The sequence below is a fragment of the Arvicola amphibius genome, chromosome 6, assembly GCF_903992535.2.
Source record: "Arvicola amphibius chromosome 6, mArvAmp1.2, whole genome shotgun sequence".
NCBI classification, from domain to species: Eukaryota; Metazoa; Chordata; class Mammalia; order Rodentia; family Cricetidae; genus Arvicola; species Arvicola amphibius.
Window position 1 is genome coordinate 52,533,150 of NC_052052.2, and position 16,782 is coordinate 52,549,931.

The 16,782-nt window shown below is 37.1% G+C and overlaps 1 protein-coding gene across 1 annotated transcript in view; it reads left to right on the forward strand.

Moving 5' to 3' along the window:
- The window catches only part of Caap1 (caspase activity and apoptosis inhibitor 1), a 54,530-nt gene extending 38,954 nt beyond the window's left edge, over positions 1–15,576 (forward strand). The window contains exon 6 of the mRNA XM_038335286.1: positions 14,258–15,576. Within this exon, the coding sequence (XP_038191214.1) occupies positions 14,258–14,622 (365 nt within the window). The 3' untranslated portion in view covers positions 14,623–15,576. The remainder of the gene's footprint in view (positions 1–14,257) is intronic.
- Positions 15,577–16,782: the final 1,206 nt, after the last annotated feature.

A 16,782-nucleotide genomic window follows, 5' to 3' on the forward strand; every position in this document is an offset into this window, starting at 1 on the left:
AAGTAAGATCTATGCTTGCATTACTTTAAGCTGTAATGTTAAAAAATTAAAACATTGCTTGAGAAAGTAGATATTCAGGTTATTGAGAAGAGTTAGGAGTTTTATTGTTATATTCTTTTTTTGTTTGTTTGTTTTTTAAGACAGGGTTTCCCTGTAGTTTCTAGAGCCTCTCCTGGAACTAGCTCTTGTAGACCAGGCTGGCCTCGAACTCAGAGATCCGCCTGCCTCTGCCTCCCGAGTGCTGGGATTAAAGGCGTGCGCCACCACTGCCCGGCTTATTGTTATATTCTAAAACATTTGAAAAGTTGTTAAATAAAAAAGTGATTAGTTTATTCTGCATTTCTCATAACTATAAAAGTAGAGTAGACCGAAATATCACTACACAGAGTTCTGGAGTTTATTTCCAGTTATCAGAGGTATCATTGGATTGTCTGGAGCTCTTACAATGGAAGGTGCTTGAATGAGAATTGCATAAACCACCACCTGGTGGTGCTGTTGTATAGCAAACTCAATCAATGCTTGACTGTCTGGCCCTTGAAGTTTCTTTTAAATTGTCTGGTTTTGTAAAGACTAGTGCCTACTACATTGTTTGTACTTGGGCAGAGTATTTAATGTGTTTTCTTACTTTGCTTAATGGTAGGGCAAACTATACAAACTTATTTTTCTATTATCTCTACTTTTTTTTTTTTTTTTTTTTTTTGGTTTTTCAAGACAGGGTTTCTCTGCAGCTTTTTTAGAGCCTGTCCTGGACCTAGCTCTTGTAGACCAGGCTGGCCTCGAACTCACAGAGATCCGCCTGCCTCTGCCTCCCGAGTGCTGGGATTAAAGGCGTGCGCCACCACCGCCCGGCTATCTCTATATTTTTTTGTTACGTTAGAAAAAAAAGTTTGCTTGATTTTTGTCTTTAGTCTAGTTGATGATTATTTCAAATATGTTTACAGGAATCCAAGTGCTCAAATAAATAATATAACCATATAGTACATATAATTATAGTCACTAAGGCGTTTGCTGTATTTTACTTGAAATCTTATACATTCTTTTTTTAAGTGAAATTGGAGAAATACATACATACATAAAAATATGCACATAAGATTTGTGCTGTGCTTAGGCTCAAATTTTACACTAAATCTAGTTGGCAGCTATAGCTCTAGGTTAGCTTTTGAATTCATGAGTTAATGAATACTAGACAACATTAAGGATTGCTTGGCAGTGCTAGAGAGTGTGGCTCAGTAGAAGAGCACTAGCCTAACATATGCAGGCCCCTGGCTTTGATCCCATCACTGAAAAAAAAAATGCTAATAAGAATTTCAAGAATTTGAAAGTCGGGCTTTAATAAGAATAATATGTAAGGCTGGTTTTAATAGGAACAAAATGTTTGTCAGTGGCTAAGCTAAGTGGTAAAAGCTTTTAATTTTAAAAGTGCTTTCAGCATTTCAGACTAGTGGTCACCAATAATATATGCTTATCATATTTCCAGAATTATAGGAGGAAATGACAGAATTTATATAGTAAATTAATAGTATAAGCTAATAATTTTAAAATATTTTCCTTTAATCTTGATTATATATGTACATTTGAAATGCCTATGTAATTATAATGGTATAAATATAAGAATATAAAATTTAGCTAGATGGAGGTGGTGCACGTCTTTGATCCCAGCACTCAGGTGGCAGAGTCAGGTGGATCTCCTTGAGGTTGAGGCCAGCCTGGTCTACAAGAACTAGTTCCAGGACAGGCACCAAAGATATACAGAGAAATCTTGTCTCAAAACAACAACAACAACAACAAAAATAAAACAAAAAGGAATATAAAATATATGTACTAGAGTAGGTGTTTAAAAATGTTTTCCTTTACAGACAGACTAACAGACTATAAACTGTCAAAGAATTGCAGGGACTAGAAAATGGAGAGATGCTATCAGTTGCTCTTAACCTTTCTAACGCTGTGATCCTTTAACATATTTCCTCATGTTGTGGTGACCCTCAACCATAAAATTACTTTCTTCCTTCTTCATAACTGTAACTTTGCTACTATTAAGAATTGTAATGATGTACAGGATATCAGGTATGTGACTCCTAAGGGAGTCTCGACCCACAAGTTGAGAAGCAGGTTGTCTAGTAGCTAGACAAAGGGAAGAAAGTGTCAATGAGGCAGTTTTTGTCTCAGATTAAGTTCTAGAGATCTATAGTATAGCATCATGATTATACATCAGCATATAGATTGGACTCTCCAAAATATCCGAGAAAATAGATCCTAAATGTACTATGGGTAGTGATATTGTAGCCTAATTTAATTATGTTACAATACATAGGTATGGCAAACACCATGCTGTCTGTCATGTCTCTTTTGTCTACAAGTCATACCTTAAAACTGGGAGAAATAATTGATAATGGCTTATTTTTTATTTCTAACATTTTTAAAGTTACCTAAGATATTTTGTTGTCATTTAGCAGAATAAAGCACAAAAGTTGGTGAGGTCATTTGAATTCTTAAGATGAGGGGTAGTTAGAAAAAAACCAACTGATTCTTTTTTTTTTTTTTTTTTTTGGTTTTTCGAGACAGGGTTTCCCTGTAGTTTCTAGAGCCTGTCCTGGAACTAGCTCTTGTAGACCAGGCTGGTCTCGAACTCACAGAGATCCGCCTGCCTCTGCCTCCCGAGTGCTGGGATTAAAGGCGTGCGCCACCACCGCCCGGCTAACCAACTGATTCTTGATCTTGTTGCCATTGTTGATTTAATGTTGTCCTACATTGGGAGAAACTAAAATAGGTAGATAGAGATGAAAGCAAAGGTCATGAAGGAGTGGATTTGCAGGTTCAGAGGCATCCAAGAACCAGCTGAGGTGGTGCATGCTTGGAATCCCAGTGCTGTAGGCTGAGGATGCAGGGGAGCAAGTCCCGATCAGCCTGTGCTACATAGCAGGACCCTGTCTATAAAAGGGAGTGAAAGGGTGAGTTTTGCTAAAAGGAACTTCTCAAGTATAGATGAAAACAGTTATGGAAGCCGGCTGTTTTTGGTGCACACCTTTAATCCCAGCACTCGGGAGGCAGAGGCAGGCGGATCTCTGTGAGTTCGAGGCCAGCCTGGTCTACAAGAGCTAGTTCCAGGACAGGCTACAAAGCCACAGAGAAACCCTGTCTCAAAAAACCAAAAAATAAAAAAAAAAAATAAAAGAAAAAGAAAAGAAAACAGTTATGGAAACGTACGGAAAACCAGTTACCACCAGAGGCTTTTATTTTTAGACAGGAAGAGAAGGACCATCAGCTAATGAAGCAGCATTTGTTGCCTGTACATTTTAAATATCTTTTTTGTATGTATTGCCACAGAAATCTCTGGATTGGCAAATGAACTTCTTAGAAGACCTACATGCATTTTTGGTGTGAATGTTAAAAGCCATAGGAGACTGAGAAGAAAGTTGTACAAAGACGTCTGGGAGCACAGGGTGTGTGTGCTATTTTATTTTTTTCAAGCCATGTCTAGTTCCTTTTCTTCTGAGCTCTTGTTTTTATGTTCTCAACTAGCGTTAACAAGTAAGTAGTCAGAATCATGCAGATTCTGACTGCAAACTTAATATCTTTGAAGGCTTGGCCAGGTAAAAAGAGATTGTGGTGTAGGTTCACCTGGCAAGACCTACCTAGTTAGACCCTCTTTCTTTCTACCCCCAGAAAAAAAAAAAACTGTACTTCTTTTTCATTTCTTTGAAACTTTTTTATACAGCATTGCCAGAAATGGAAACAAACAGTGTTCTTCCTACTTTAAAAAATTGTGATTGTTATTCTTACTATTTTTGTGAGGTTGGCTCTCACTATGTAGTCCTGCCCAACTGGAATTCACTGTGTAGACCAGACTAGCCTAGAACTCATAGAAATCTAATCTCCTCAGCCTCTCAGATACTAGGATCAAGGGCTTGTGCCATCATGCCCAGCCTCCCCTAAATTATTTATTATTTTTTTCTTGGTATGATATAGGTGTTGGTTATTGAGGCAGGGATCTCAGTTGAACCAGGAGCTCAGTGATTGGCTAGGTTAGTTAGCCAGCATGTTGTGAAGATTGATTGCCTTTGCCTCCTGTGTGTGACTGAGTGACCTGTGAGTGACCACGAGTGACTGCCATGTCTGACTGGCTTTTGCGTGGGATCTGATGATCCCAACTTTGGTCCTCATGCTTATTTGGTAAGCGCCTTCTTTCCAGCTCCCCCTTTCACTTTTTAATCAGCTTTTTCTATGGGTAATACTTGAATGAAATAATGAAAATTACATTCTTATAGTTAATTAGTTTTTGTATCTTTTGAAGTGTAAGAATTTTCTACATTAAAAAATTGTCAAGAATTTTGAACTCATATTGCCTTATCCTTTTAATTGGAGATAAGGTTATATATAGTTTATAGCTCAGGCTGGCCTTGAATATGGTTTTCCTACCTCAGTCTCTGAATATTGGGATGATATAAGCATGAGCCACCATGCCTGACTTGTTTCATGAAGAATGAAATTACAGAAGGGTTGACTGAGTATATTGAGAAATATTTACTTCCTTATGTCTTTAAGTTATGTCCATTTTAAGCATTTGATTTTGTGATATGTTTCCTAGGGTTCTTAAGGTAGTTATTTCTTTCAGGGGTTGCACAGCACAAGTTTCCAGCAGGTATTTGGATCCTGTTTGGTATAGTTGGTACTTAAGTCATTAAACACTTCCCATCTCAGCCTAATGAGAGGTAGGACCATGGGTGTATACCATTGCATCTGTCTTAGATATTGTTTGGTGTGTATAGGTATGTGTGTGGGTATATGGGGTCAGAGGTCAACCCTCAGGTTGTTTTTCAGGTGTCACCCTCCTTTTCCTCCTCCTCCTCTTTTTTTTTTTTTTTTTTTTTTTTTTTTAAGACAAGAGCTGTCATTTAGCATGGAGCTTGCCAGTTTGGTTGATTGACTGGCCAGAAAGCCCCCAGGGATCCACCTTTCTCTGCCTCTCTAGTGCTAGGATTACAGTTGTATGTGCTACCATAACTAGGGTTCTCTTCTTTTCTTTTCTTTTCTTTCTTTTTTTTTTAGAAAAGCATGGTTGTAGGGATAGAGCTTAGGTGCTCACACTTACATGACACTTTACCAGTGGAGCTGTCTCCCAATTCTGTGACTGTTTCTGCATGTGACTTATATTCCTTAGTTCTTCTGAGACCTTTGGATTATCAAAATAGCACATTAATTGGTAACCCAATACCAAATGGTCTCCTCTGAAAACATACATACAAGTAATATCATACAGACAAAGCAGGATGTATTTATGTAGAAGTATATGTGTATATACAAATACATAGTGAGAACATATACATATATGTGACAACCATCAGTTGATGGGGAAGCTGACCAATCCCTTGTCTGAGGGGCGTGACCCCTCCGGGGCACAAAATACCTTTAAAAGATCCGTGTTTGTTTGTTTTGCCCTCTTGGTTCCCTGCTCTTTGCTGGAACTCTGGCTCTGTAAGTTGCTCCCATTTTCTCCTTTTATTAAAGCTGAGTATTTTATATAAGGCTACTTTGATTATTTCCAGTTGCCGACCGACCATGCCCGCTTCAATCAGTGAAAAAGTTATTGAATTGTAAGTGAGCAAGGAGAGCTATGTGAGAGAGCTTGGAGGGAGGAAAGGGAAAATGATGTAATTATATCACAGTCTCAAAAAATAAACAATGTAAGTTTTAAAATGAGTTTTAAGTGTCTTTGGTTTGTATATTTAAAAATTCTGGAACTGATCTCCTCATCTAACACATTGTTGTTTAGTGCTAGGCACTAGGGCTAAAGAGATAAATGTCCCTGGTCTGGAAAGAACTTAAAAAAGGAAACAGATGTATACTCTTTCCTTGCTGTTCTTGACTTCTGTTGAGACTGATGAGCTTTGCACTGTCAGGATCTGCCCTCTATTTGTACCCAGGTTCTGTTGTCCTTGGATAGTTATCTTTTACCAAACCATTCTCTCCTCTTCTTTTGAGCTGTTGCTGGCAACTAAGTCAATGCTACTGCTCCTCCTGACTTCTAACTGCATTTGACCCATTGATGATTTTCCTATTCTCAGTCTGGCCCTCCTTCACTCCTGACTTTATAGAGTGAGTGCTTCAGGACTGAATTTTTCTATATCCCAGATATAGAAATTTTTCTATATCCCATAGGTGGTGGTCTTAAGTCGTCCCAAGACTGACAGGAAGAAAGCCTGGCTGGCTTTCAACACTCCAAGCATTCTTTCTTTCTTTTTTTTTTTTTTTTTTTTTTTGGTTTTTCAAGACAGGGTTTCTCTGCAACTTTAGAGCCTGTCCTGGAGCTAGCTCTTGTAGACCAGGCTGGTCTTGAACTCACAGAGATCCGCCTGCCTCTGCCTCCTGAGTGCTGGGATTAAAGGCGTGCGCCACCACCGCTCAGCCACTCTAGGCATTCTTGTCTGTGCCATTGGTGTTTGCTGTCTAGTTCATTATATGGGTCTTCCATATGCCAATTCTATCTGGCCTGTCTAAACTAGTTAGTTTACTCCTCCCCCCCCCCCCCCCCCCCCCCCCCCCCCCCCCCGCCTTTCCAGAGCTCACAGCCCTAATATACTTCGGCTTTACCAGGGGTTGGTGTCAGGCTTGCTGGACTGTAGTTTCAAAGAAGTTACCTTCATTTGTTAACTGGTACTGCACTGCTCAGAGTGTAAGTGAAAATCTGTCAGTTGTGACTGGGCTTCAACACTGTGATCCAAATGTCTACATATAAGACTTAAGTTCATTTACGTGAGTAACAAACTTTAGGCAAAATCAAAGTGCTCCAAATCTGTGAGGCGCCCCAGTCTACTGTTGTTGATACAGAACTGATTAGCATCTGATTCCTACCACCATTGCCTATTAAATTCTGCTAGTTAATTGTTTACAACTTGACAAATATTTAGGGATATCCACGTGCTAGTTGGACATGGTTTTTACTCTTAAGTAGCTATCTACTTTGTAGTACTTTTTATTCACATCTGATTATCCTACTTAAATAGAGTGGTTTATTAGACAGAGTTATTTATGTCTTGGTTCTTTTAAGTCTTCAGTACTAGTTCATAGACATTGGACTTAAGTCAATATTTTTGTGTAAGTAAGAATATAGATGGATATACGTGTGTGCATGTGCCATTGTGCAGGCCAGAGGGCAGCTTGTAGGTATCTGTTCTTTCCTTCCCGTGAGTACTGGGGATTAAACTAAGATCACCAGTCAGCTTTGGTGAAAAGCACCTTTACTGGTTGAATCATCTCACTGGCCCATAGTACATTATTCTTTATACAGAAGACGAAAGCAACGTACTCTAGCTTTGTAACAGTATTGGCTTATTTCACCTGCTGTTCCAGTGCCTTCTCAGAAAAGCACATTGTTTCTGAGCTTGTTTTTCCTTTCTGTCCTCACCAAGATGGTCCATCTGTTGTTTGCTTCCTTTAGTCTTTGGCTTTGTTTTCATTACGTGTGTAATAAGGCTCTCCGGTCTTCTATGTTGATGGATGATGGTCTCTTTAAAATGTGCTTATAATAGTCACTTTTCTGTAGATTACATTTCTTTTGATATTTTGTAATTTGGGCAATATTTATAGAGTTTAATATAAAGCCTTCTTATGCCCTAAACTGTCTTTCCCCATGCCTTCTCTGACTATTCTGGGAAAAAACAAAAACCAAAACAAAACCCCAAGCCCATGGGATACTTTTGCGACTTCCACCTTTGTTAAAGTGATAATTTCCTACCCCCCTCCCCCCATGGGTTCCCTCTACTTCTTTATGTATCTTGAGGAAAAGAATGACTGTAAAAGAACTGTCAATCAAAATATTCTGAGTTTTGGAGAATGATTGCTTGTTTAATGAAATACTGTGTCAGGTTTTTTAGCATACTGATAATGATTGTTTGCTTTATGATTTTATTAAAAGAACCTTTACATTTTATTACCTTTCCCCGTGCTTATATATATTTAATTAAGCAAAAGCAATGTTTTAGGCAACATGTCCATATGTGAAATAGACAGCAAAGCTGAGCACAGACTATTCCGACAGATTGTGAAGTATTAAGATGTTGCTAGCAGAGAGAATATGTGTAAAATCTGCCAATTAGTATCACTATTTGCCCAGGGGCATAGACCTAACTGCACGAGCATGGATAGCCTATGGGGCCTGTCCTTAAAGAAAACTGACCCTTAGCAGGTGATTGCCTGTAGTTCTTTAACTAGGTGTGGGACCTTATGAGCCCTTCCCCGGTTCATTCTGGGGTGTGAACTGATGTGGTCTTGTGCGTACAATCATTGTTGGTAATTCATGGGTATAACTTCCCTGCCATGCCCAGAAGATACTGTTCATAGCAGTCATCCTGGTCCTCAGCCCTTAGAATATTTCCATCTCCTCTTCCTTGATGTTCCTGGTGCATTGAGTGTAGGGCTGTGTTATAGATGTTCCACTTTAGGGATGGGTTCCCTGCAGTTATGTATACTCTGTACTTTAACCAGTTGTGGGCTTCTGTAATAGTTTCTATCTGCTGCAAAAATCTCTTGCTTTTCTTTGTTGAGACGAGCTCTCCTGTGTAGACCAGGTTGGTCTTGAACTCAAGGTCTCTCAGCCCTGTCCCCAGACTTTATGATAGGTGTTTCTCACCACCCCTTGCTTAATTTCTTTATGTGTATAAGTGTGTATTCCTGATGCCTATGGAAGTCAGAAGATGGCATATGATCCCTTGGAACTGGAGTTAAGGGTGTTTGTGAATCACTGTGCCAGTGCTGGGAACTAAACCCAGGTCCTCTGCAAGAGCAACAGTATTCTTAACAGCTGAGCCATCTCTCCAGCCTTATTCCCTTAACTTACTTTTGTAATTTTTCATTTTGCCAATGTACTAGGTTCCCTCTTATCTCACAAAAAGCTAAAAGTTCTAGTCAGTAAAAAGTAATATCTCTTTGGTTTTGGGTGTCAGTGTGTAGACCAGGCTGGCCTCAAACCCCTTAGTGTTTCAACTAAAGGCGTGTGCTACTGTGCCTGGCTTAAACGCAGTGTCTTTTAAATTTACATTTTCTTAATTAGAAATTATGTTGAAATTTTTTTCATGTATTTGTTGGTCCTTTGTGGTTTTTAATTTGTAGAAAGCCTCACCCGTTGCTTGCTACCCACACCCTCTTTTTTTAAAATTTTTATTGATTTTTTTGTGGATTTCGTATTATGCATTCAGATCCCACTCATTTCCCCATGCTCATTTGCCCTCTGCCCTTACAACCTCCCCCCTCAAAACAAAACAAAATTTAAAAGAACTGAAAACCAAAACACACACATGCATGCACGCACGCACGCTCTCCTGTAGTGTGGTTCAGAGTCACACAGTATCCTCTTTAGTCCATACATCTTTATGGGTAAGTGTTCATTGCAATGAGTCGTTGGTCTGGTTCCAGGCCTCTGGCTTCTGGTGCAGTATTGATGCTGGGCCCTCACTGGGACTCCTCTTGGGTATCCTATTACTGTCCTGTGTTGGTGGAGGTCCTTCAATTTTTCATCTGTAGGTCCAGCCCCTTCACATGCTCCAACAGTTCACAGATAAGGTGAATGTTGGGTGGGCCTGAGTGATAGCTCACCACCCGGGTGAGCTCTCCAGTACCGCCCCGCTGGCTCAGCCAGTGCAGCAGGCAGCAAGGAGTGGGGCCAGTTCCCTTGTTCTGTTGTTCTCAAGGCTTCACATCTGGCTCCCCTGCACTCACCCTGCCAGGGCCAGCTCTGCTGCCTTGCTACCCCTTGCCCTTGTTTGTCAGTGTTTCTCAGTGATACATATCTGTAACTATATATTTCTATACTTTCCCTTTTTTACAAAATTATTTTGGTAGTGTTTTCTTGAATTCTTTCCCTATCTCAGAAGTCTTAACTTTTTTTCTTTTTCATCTTTCTTTTCTTTCTTTTTTTTCTTTTTTCCTTTTTTTCCTTCCTGTCCCAGGCATCTACTCAGGGCCCTTCATGGACTAGAGCAGCCCTTGCCATTGGGATGTACCCCTAGCCCTAGGACTTAAATTGAAACAACTTTATTGTTAGCAGGATTTTCATATTTACATATTTAGCCCTTTTTTTCTTTTTGCTTAGGAAGGACTCATATTTACTTGTCTTCTCTTCAAGTAATGTCCATTTTTTGTACTATTGTTTAGGTATTTCTCTCCTGTGTGACTAGTTGCCATTTGTAGGAGTCGGACAGCTGTGTAAATGCTCACTCTCGTAGGCTTTGTCTCGTGGCTTTATGTATTAGTGCAACATCAGAAACTTTCACAGGCAGGCCAGCCTTTCATGTTACAAATAAGAGCCAACTAAATTAACAGCTAGAATATAACAAGACCTTACAAGTGCTAAGTACGCTAAAATAACTTAAAATAGCCTTTTCACTTTTATGAGTTCCACTGTGGTGTAACTCGTGATGGCATCAGTTTCTGTGTTTATTTGCTTTTATTGACCGTCCTATCGACAACACTTATGAAAAGTCAAGCTTATGACATGAAATGTTTTCCTCTTTCTTAATTTTATGAAACCTTGCAGTTTTCAAGTGAAATTTGTTGCAGATTATTGTAAAATACAAATACTGCATTTTAGCTTTGCCTATTTCATAGTAAAAGCCTTTTTTTTTATTGATACCCGTGATGTTTCTTGTGGGTGTGTGTTCTTCAGAGCATTCTCAGTGCTGGAGACTGAACCTATATAATCCTTGGCCCAGAGGTATATGTTAAACTGAATGGATAGTGGTTATTTTCTTCTCCTTGGCGGTACAATATTTAAAGTGTGTAAGGTGTTATGTTTAGTGTCAAATATTTAGTCTTTTTGCTTTTATCCTGTGCTCATATCTGTCGCTCATCAAATAATGTAAACAAATATTACTCTGTTAAATCAGAGTATTCACCTGTGTCAATGATTAATTTGAGTAATGGTTGATTAATGTTTCTTTCTAGATACTGAGTCTAGATGAATTGTTTTATTATTTAAAACTCTTTAGTGCTCATGTTCAGCGTTTGGGTTATGAACCAAACAGGTAGGACAGAAAGAGGATAGCAAGAACGTGAACAAAAGAGAAATGGTGAGAGCACACAGATGAGAGGACAGTGTAATAGGATGTGCATTGGCACAGAATTGGCTGCAGCATCAACTATAGGAGAAAAATGCTCAGGAAATCCCTGTATTCTTTATTACTTTTTACTCTCTCCCCCACCCTCCCACTTTCACGTTGTCTCCTAGCACTATATCCTAGCCAAGCTCGTAAGGTCCTTTAGTCCTTTCCTATAATCAGTTCACCCCACTCTTTATTTACATTACTTTTCTCTGAAGAGCTTTATAAGGTCTGTAATATGAGGTGTCACCCATCTTACTGGAGGAGCAGAGTTAATATAAGGAATATATCATAGACTCTGTTTCCTGTGAATAAAGTTAATTACTACAGCTCTGTAACATCAGCAACTTGGGGCTCATTTTTTTCTTGTGTTTTTTTCCCCCCTGCACTATTTTTGATTAGTCTTTTATAGTTTTAGTTAATAGTTTGAATTTTTATTCTTACTATTTTAATTGCATATTTGATATTTTAATTTAGGTTTATTTGTACTTTATTTTTCTTATTGTATTTTAATAGCCTTTGTTTATATTGTGCATATATCAAGTCTTTTTTTTAAAAAAGATCTTTAATAACGCTTGAGTAATGAAGTAGATTTAAGTACTAGTGCTTTTGTAAAGTCCCAAGTATGTAATTTGCCTACAAACCGAGTTTTGGGATTCTTACCATAATTCACACAAATGTGTCTATTATGAAAAAAGTTTGAACTTAAATTTCTAAAAACTAATTCTAAAAATTTATTAAAGTAGATATTACATTATCTGCTTAAGCTCTTTCTAGTGATGAGATTTTATTTAAAGGAATAGAAATAATTTACCTTTTAGATTGTTACTCTAAGACTCTTGTAAGTTTATGTGTAAATTTGAAGTTGGTACTTTGTGGAATTCTTGCATGATTTCAGTTGGCGCTCACTTTGCCCTGAAAATGAGCATGCACACACCCTTGCTGTGTTTACACATATGCCCAGAGTGAGAGCACAAAGGACAGAACACAACTTTAATGAGTTTGAATGAGGATTTTTAAGGTAATCACTTCTTTGAAAAGAATGTATAAGCTTTGCCTTTTCTGCTTTGTGAGACAAGAAAATTCCTCATAAGTCCCTTCTGATAAACGATGAGAGCAAATTATTTTGGAAATGTGTTCATATGTTTTCAGGTGATGATTTTAAAAAATGAGTTACTGACTGATTCTACTGAAATGATGAAACTTAAGAAATAGTAGAGAGGTTAATGGTATTGATACCTTCAATTAATGACTTCTACAAGTTACTTTCAATTTTGTGAAAAACTGCACATGTCAAATCATTTTAGGTATGTAATGCTACAGAGTTTTGGTACCTATGGTATACTTACAATGGACAGATGCAGCCTGTGAATGCCTTCAGCAATACTGTGTTGTCGAGAACTCAAGTTACTTGGATTTGATAATTTTGAATGTGAACAGAGAAGACCAAATTTCTTTAGTGATAGAATAGATATATTGTTGATAGAAAAACAAAGGTATAAAGCAGTATATCTCTTTCCATTTAAGTGTTCGAAATACACTCAAAAATATTTTCTTTGAGCTTGGGACTGAATCTCTGAACATTTTGATCCTGAATCTCTGGTGGTACTAATTTTAAAAAGCATTTTACTATGTATGTAAGCTCAGGGGAGTGACTCTTTAGCTATGGCTGGGTCTTAAATAAGCCTATATAAACAGGTTTTAAAAATTATTCAGGTGAAGTGAATGTGTGTGTAACTTTGTACTTCTTAGCTCCAGATGGGCATTTGGAAGCCAACTTCCTGCTGATGGAGTTAAAGAACATGTTATGATTTGAGTGTGCAATGTTCTGCAGACTCATGTTTTATGTTTGTTTTTATCTCAAGTTAGAATATATCTATCAAACATTCTGTAGAAGAAGAATTATTCATTTTGCTGTGATTTTTTTTTCTTGCTGTTTGGAAATTCTTCTTTGGGGAGATACAGAATGCTCTTTAGAATCTATTAAATTGTAACCATCTTACACATTCTATGTGTGGCAACAAATATGCTAGATTGACTGGTTTTTCTACTTTTTTAAAAAAATTATTTATTATATATATAATATTCTGTCTGTGTGTATACCTGCAGGCCAGAAGAGGGCTCCAGACCCCATTACAGATGCTCGTGAGCCAGCATGTGGTTGCTGGGAATTGAACTCAGGACCTTTGGAAGAGCAGGCAATGCTCTTAACCTCTGAGCCATCTCTCCAGCCCCCCTGGTTTTTCTACTTTAATTTTAGAGTTGGAACTGGTTTGTAATTATAGTGCTATAGATTAAGGTTGGTAGAGTATATGTTACAAGACAAATGAGGTAGAATTTTCTCTTTCCTGTTCATTCTGTTAACAGTTGTTTTCACTTGCCATTCAGTATTTTATAAATAAGTTTTATTCTTAAACCAAAAGTGTGAGAATTAATTTTTAAATAAAAAACATGCTTGATACTTAAAATATAAATAAATTCAGATAATAAGTGATCACTCAATGTTGTAAATGATATCTAAAGTTAGGTAATATCCAGTGCCAAGGCCAAGACAGTTACTTGAGCATCATAATCTGCATTTAGATTAAATTCTTGACATCAGAGTTTCATAACATTAAAATGCTTGTATACCAATTTCATTAATTTATTGATTCAGAACCAAGTGCTTGAATAAGTATAGGAGAGGATTTGGGATAAGTGATGTACAGAATATCTAGTTTCCTGATGACATTTTTTCTTTTTTCTAGTCTACAAAGCAAAGTGTATCTCTAGGATAGAACTGTATTTCCCCAATAATGTTCTATTTAAAAGGTTTTCAACATGAGTCCTCATTTTGTAATCTATAAACTTCATTGTGGTATAAGACATTATGACACTTTAATTAGGAAAATCGATCAAAAGGAACTGCATATGATGGGCCAAGTTTCCCAATGATCCGTGTTTCACCAAATTGGAATAATAACTGCTCTAGGATTTACATGAAATATAATTTGTTTTTCAAGTTGAAGAGTCAAGTAAGAAGTTAGTGCAATAAGAATTACAGATGAACTTGGGCCTTGGGAGTGGATGTAGGTCAGGGCAACCCCTTCATCGTAAGTAGAAGAAATGTTGACCCAGAGCTTTGGGTTACATGGTTCTCCCCCACCCCCTTCTTTTGTTTGTTTCAGGCAAAGGGGAAGATAGTGATGTACTCAGTATAAATGCAGATGCTTATGACAGCGATATAGAAGGTCCGTGCAACGAAGAAGCCGCTGCTGCTGCCACTGCCACTGCTCCAGATGCCCCAGAAAATACAGTCCAAAGTGAAGCTGCTCAGTTAGATGATCTGGAGAAAGATATTGAAAAAAGCGTGAATGAGATTCTGGGACTGGCAGAGTTCAGCCCAAAGGAACTCAAAGCGGCCACCCTGACTGTTCCTCCACCAGAAGATGTTCAGCCTTCTGCGCAGCAACTGGAACTTCTAGAACTTGAGATGAGGGCAAGAGCAATTAAGGCTCTCATGAAAGCTGGTGATGTAAAAAAGCCAGTCTAGTTTTTCTGACTTGAATTTTGTGTGTGTTTGAATGAAGCCATGTCATATAATTTTATATCTGACATTTATTTGGGGTCTCATGTGATATTTCTCCTGTAAAACTTATTAGGTAAACTCATCGTAGGCTGAAATTATATATATTTTTTACTTTTATATTATAGACTATAGATGTGTGTTTAAATTCATGGCAGATATAGTTGGAGACTATGGATATTTCTTTTAGTTCTGTCTATAAATTGATACCTTGAAAGCCAACAGGAAGGAGTTGGAATATTTTTTCCCTTTGTTTTTAAATGTTTGGGCAACAAACTCAAAAGCTTTAAGAAAGATTGACCAAGCATGTCTCTTAAGGCTACCTGTATTTTTCAATATAATATTAAATTATTGCTCCTAGATTTGTTAACAATTTAAGAATTTTAGTTTTGTGTATATATACTTTGAAGATATGTGCTGTTTGAGGATGCCTTTTGTGGATGTGAGTTTCCTAGCTAAAACTAATGAACTGTTTTGTTGTAAGACTCAAAGATCTGAAATTGCTTTAAAAGCTTTTTTAATAAAGAAAAAAACTCAATTTAAGGCTATTTTTTTAGCAATGTAAAATTAATTTGTTCGTGTTCAATTCCAGCAACAAGCCATTCTGACATATGTTTGGTGTTTGGGGGGGTACTTTGTTCACATTTTTTCCTTCAATTAAAATAAAATAAATTTTTATTTACATTCCAAGCTTTCAGGAATAGGGTAATATAATATAATACAGGGTTTCATTTGATGCCATTGTTTGAAGATCTGATGTATAGTTCCATAAATCCCAATAATAAAAGGCTGTTATTCTGGATATGAAGACTTGATACTTTTCCAAAAGCAAAATTGACTTTAAGAACCTTTGATAAGTTGATATTGTAATTAAGCTAATTTTGTATACTTTTTAATAAACAAATTAGCATCTTGCCACAATTATAGATACCTTTTTGCTTCATTACTAGTTACACTTGTTTGATACCAAAATAAATTTTGGTAGGGTCCCTTAAAATAAATGACTTTTTTCTAAAATAGAGATTTGGAACTCTTTTATATTTGCTAACAAATATTTTGGTATATTTTATTGATAAGACATGCTCTAGTGATGTAATATAGGAAGTCTCTTCACACAATTTTCAGTGATTGTCTTTGATCAGCTGACTTAATTATATGTTGATTTGGAGAGGTTTTAGGTGCACAGAAGACGTGTTTATAAACCATTGGTGTGGATTTTTTGCTTCTGAACACGTCTTTAAATAATCCTTTCATTCTCTCCCCTCCAATTTTAATGAAGCACAGAAATCTTTGTCACATGAAGTACTTCTCTTACTGAAAGCATAGGCATGGTTTCAGTTGTGTGTGCTCTTGTCAGTGCTTTAATATGAACAAGCTTTGGTTATGGTGAAATAAGTTTTTTATCCTCGCATAAATGTTAAAATAATGAAGCAGTACAGAATAACTGTTACTGCTTACTAATTATAAAACAGCAGTTTGCATTTCTCTGATTAAATATACAAGAATAGAAAAATCTCTGAGTTCTAGTTACTGCTCATAAAACTTGTGTGCCAGTTCTATTTGGTGTATTTATTACTGTAGAGGATATTTGAAGTAGAATATGTGTGAGAAATAATGAAATAGACATGTTAAAGATTATTGGATGCCTGACTTTTTATTTAAAAAAAAAAAAAAACTTGTTTTCCACATTGAAAACTGAAAACTTTCTGAAAATGATTGGCTGTAAAAAAAAAAAAAAAAGGGACTTTTGTGTTAGAAATGTGTTGTGATGGAATAAAGACCATGTAATTCTACGGCCACTACATAACCCCCAACTCAGGGACAGTCACTCAATGGCTCTAAGGAGGCTTTTGAGGATGAAGTAGACTGATAGGTGAAGATGTGAGAACTACCTCTTCGTATATGTAATTCTTTTGTAAAATGAGGAGAATTCTTGAGCTAAAATTAATAATTAAGTTAAAAGGGCCCAATTTTTCCATTTAATGTCACACAGTTTGTTTTTTTTTTTTTTTTAAAACTATTATTTATTTATTATGTTTACAATAGTCTGTCTGTGTGTATGTCTACAGGTCAGAAGAGGGCACCAGACCTCATTACAGATGGTTGTGAGCCACCATGTGGTTGCCG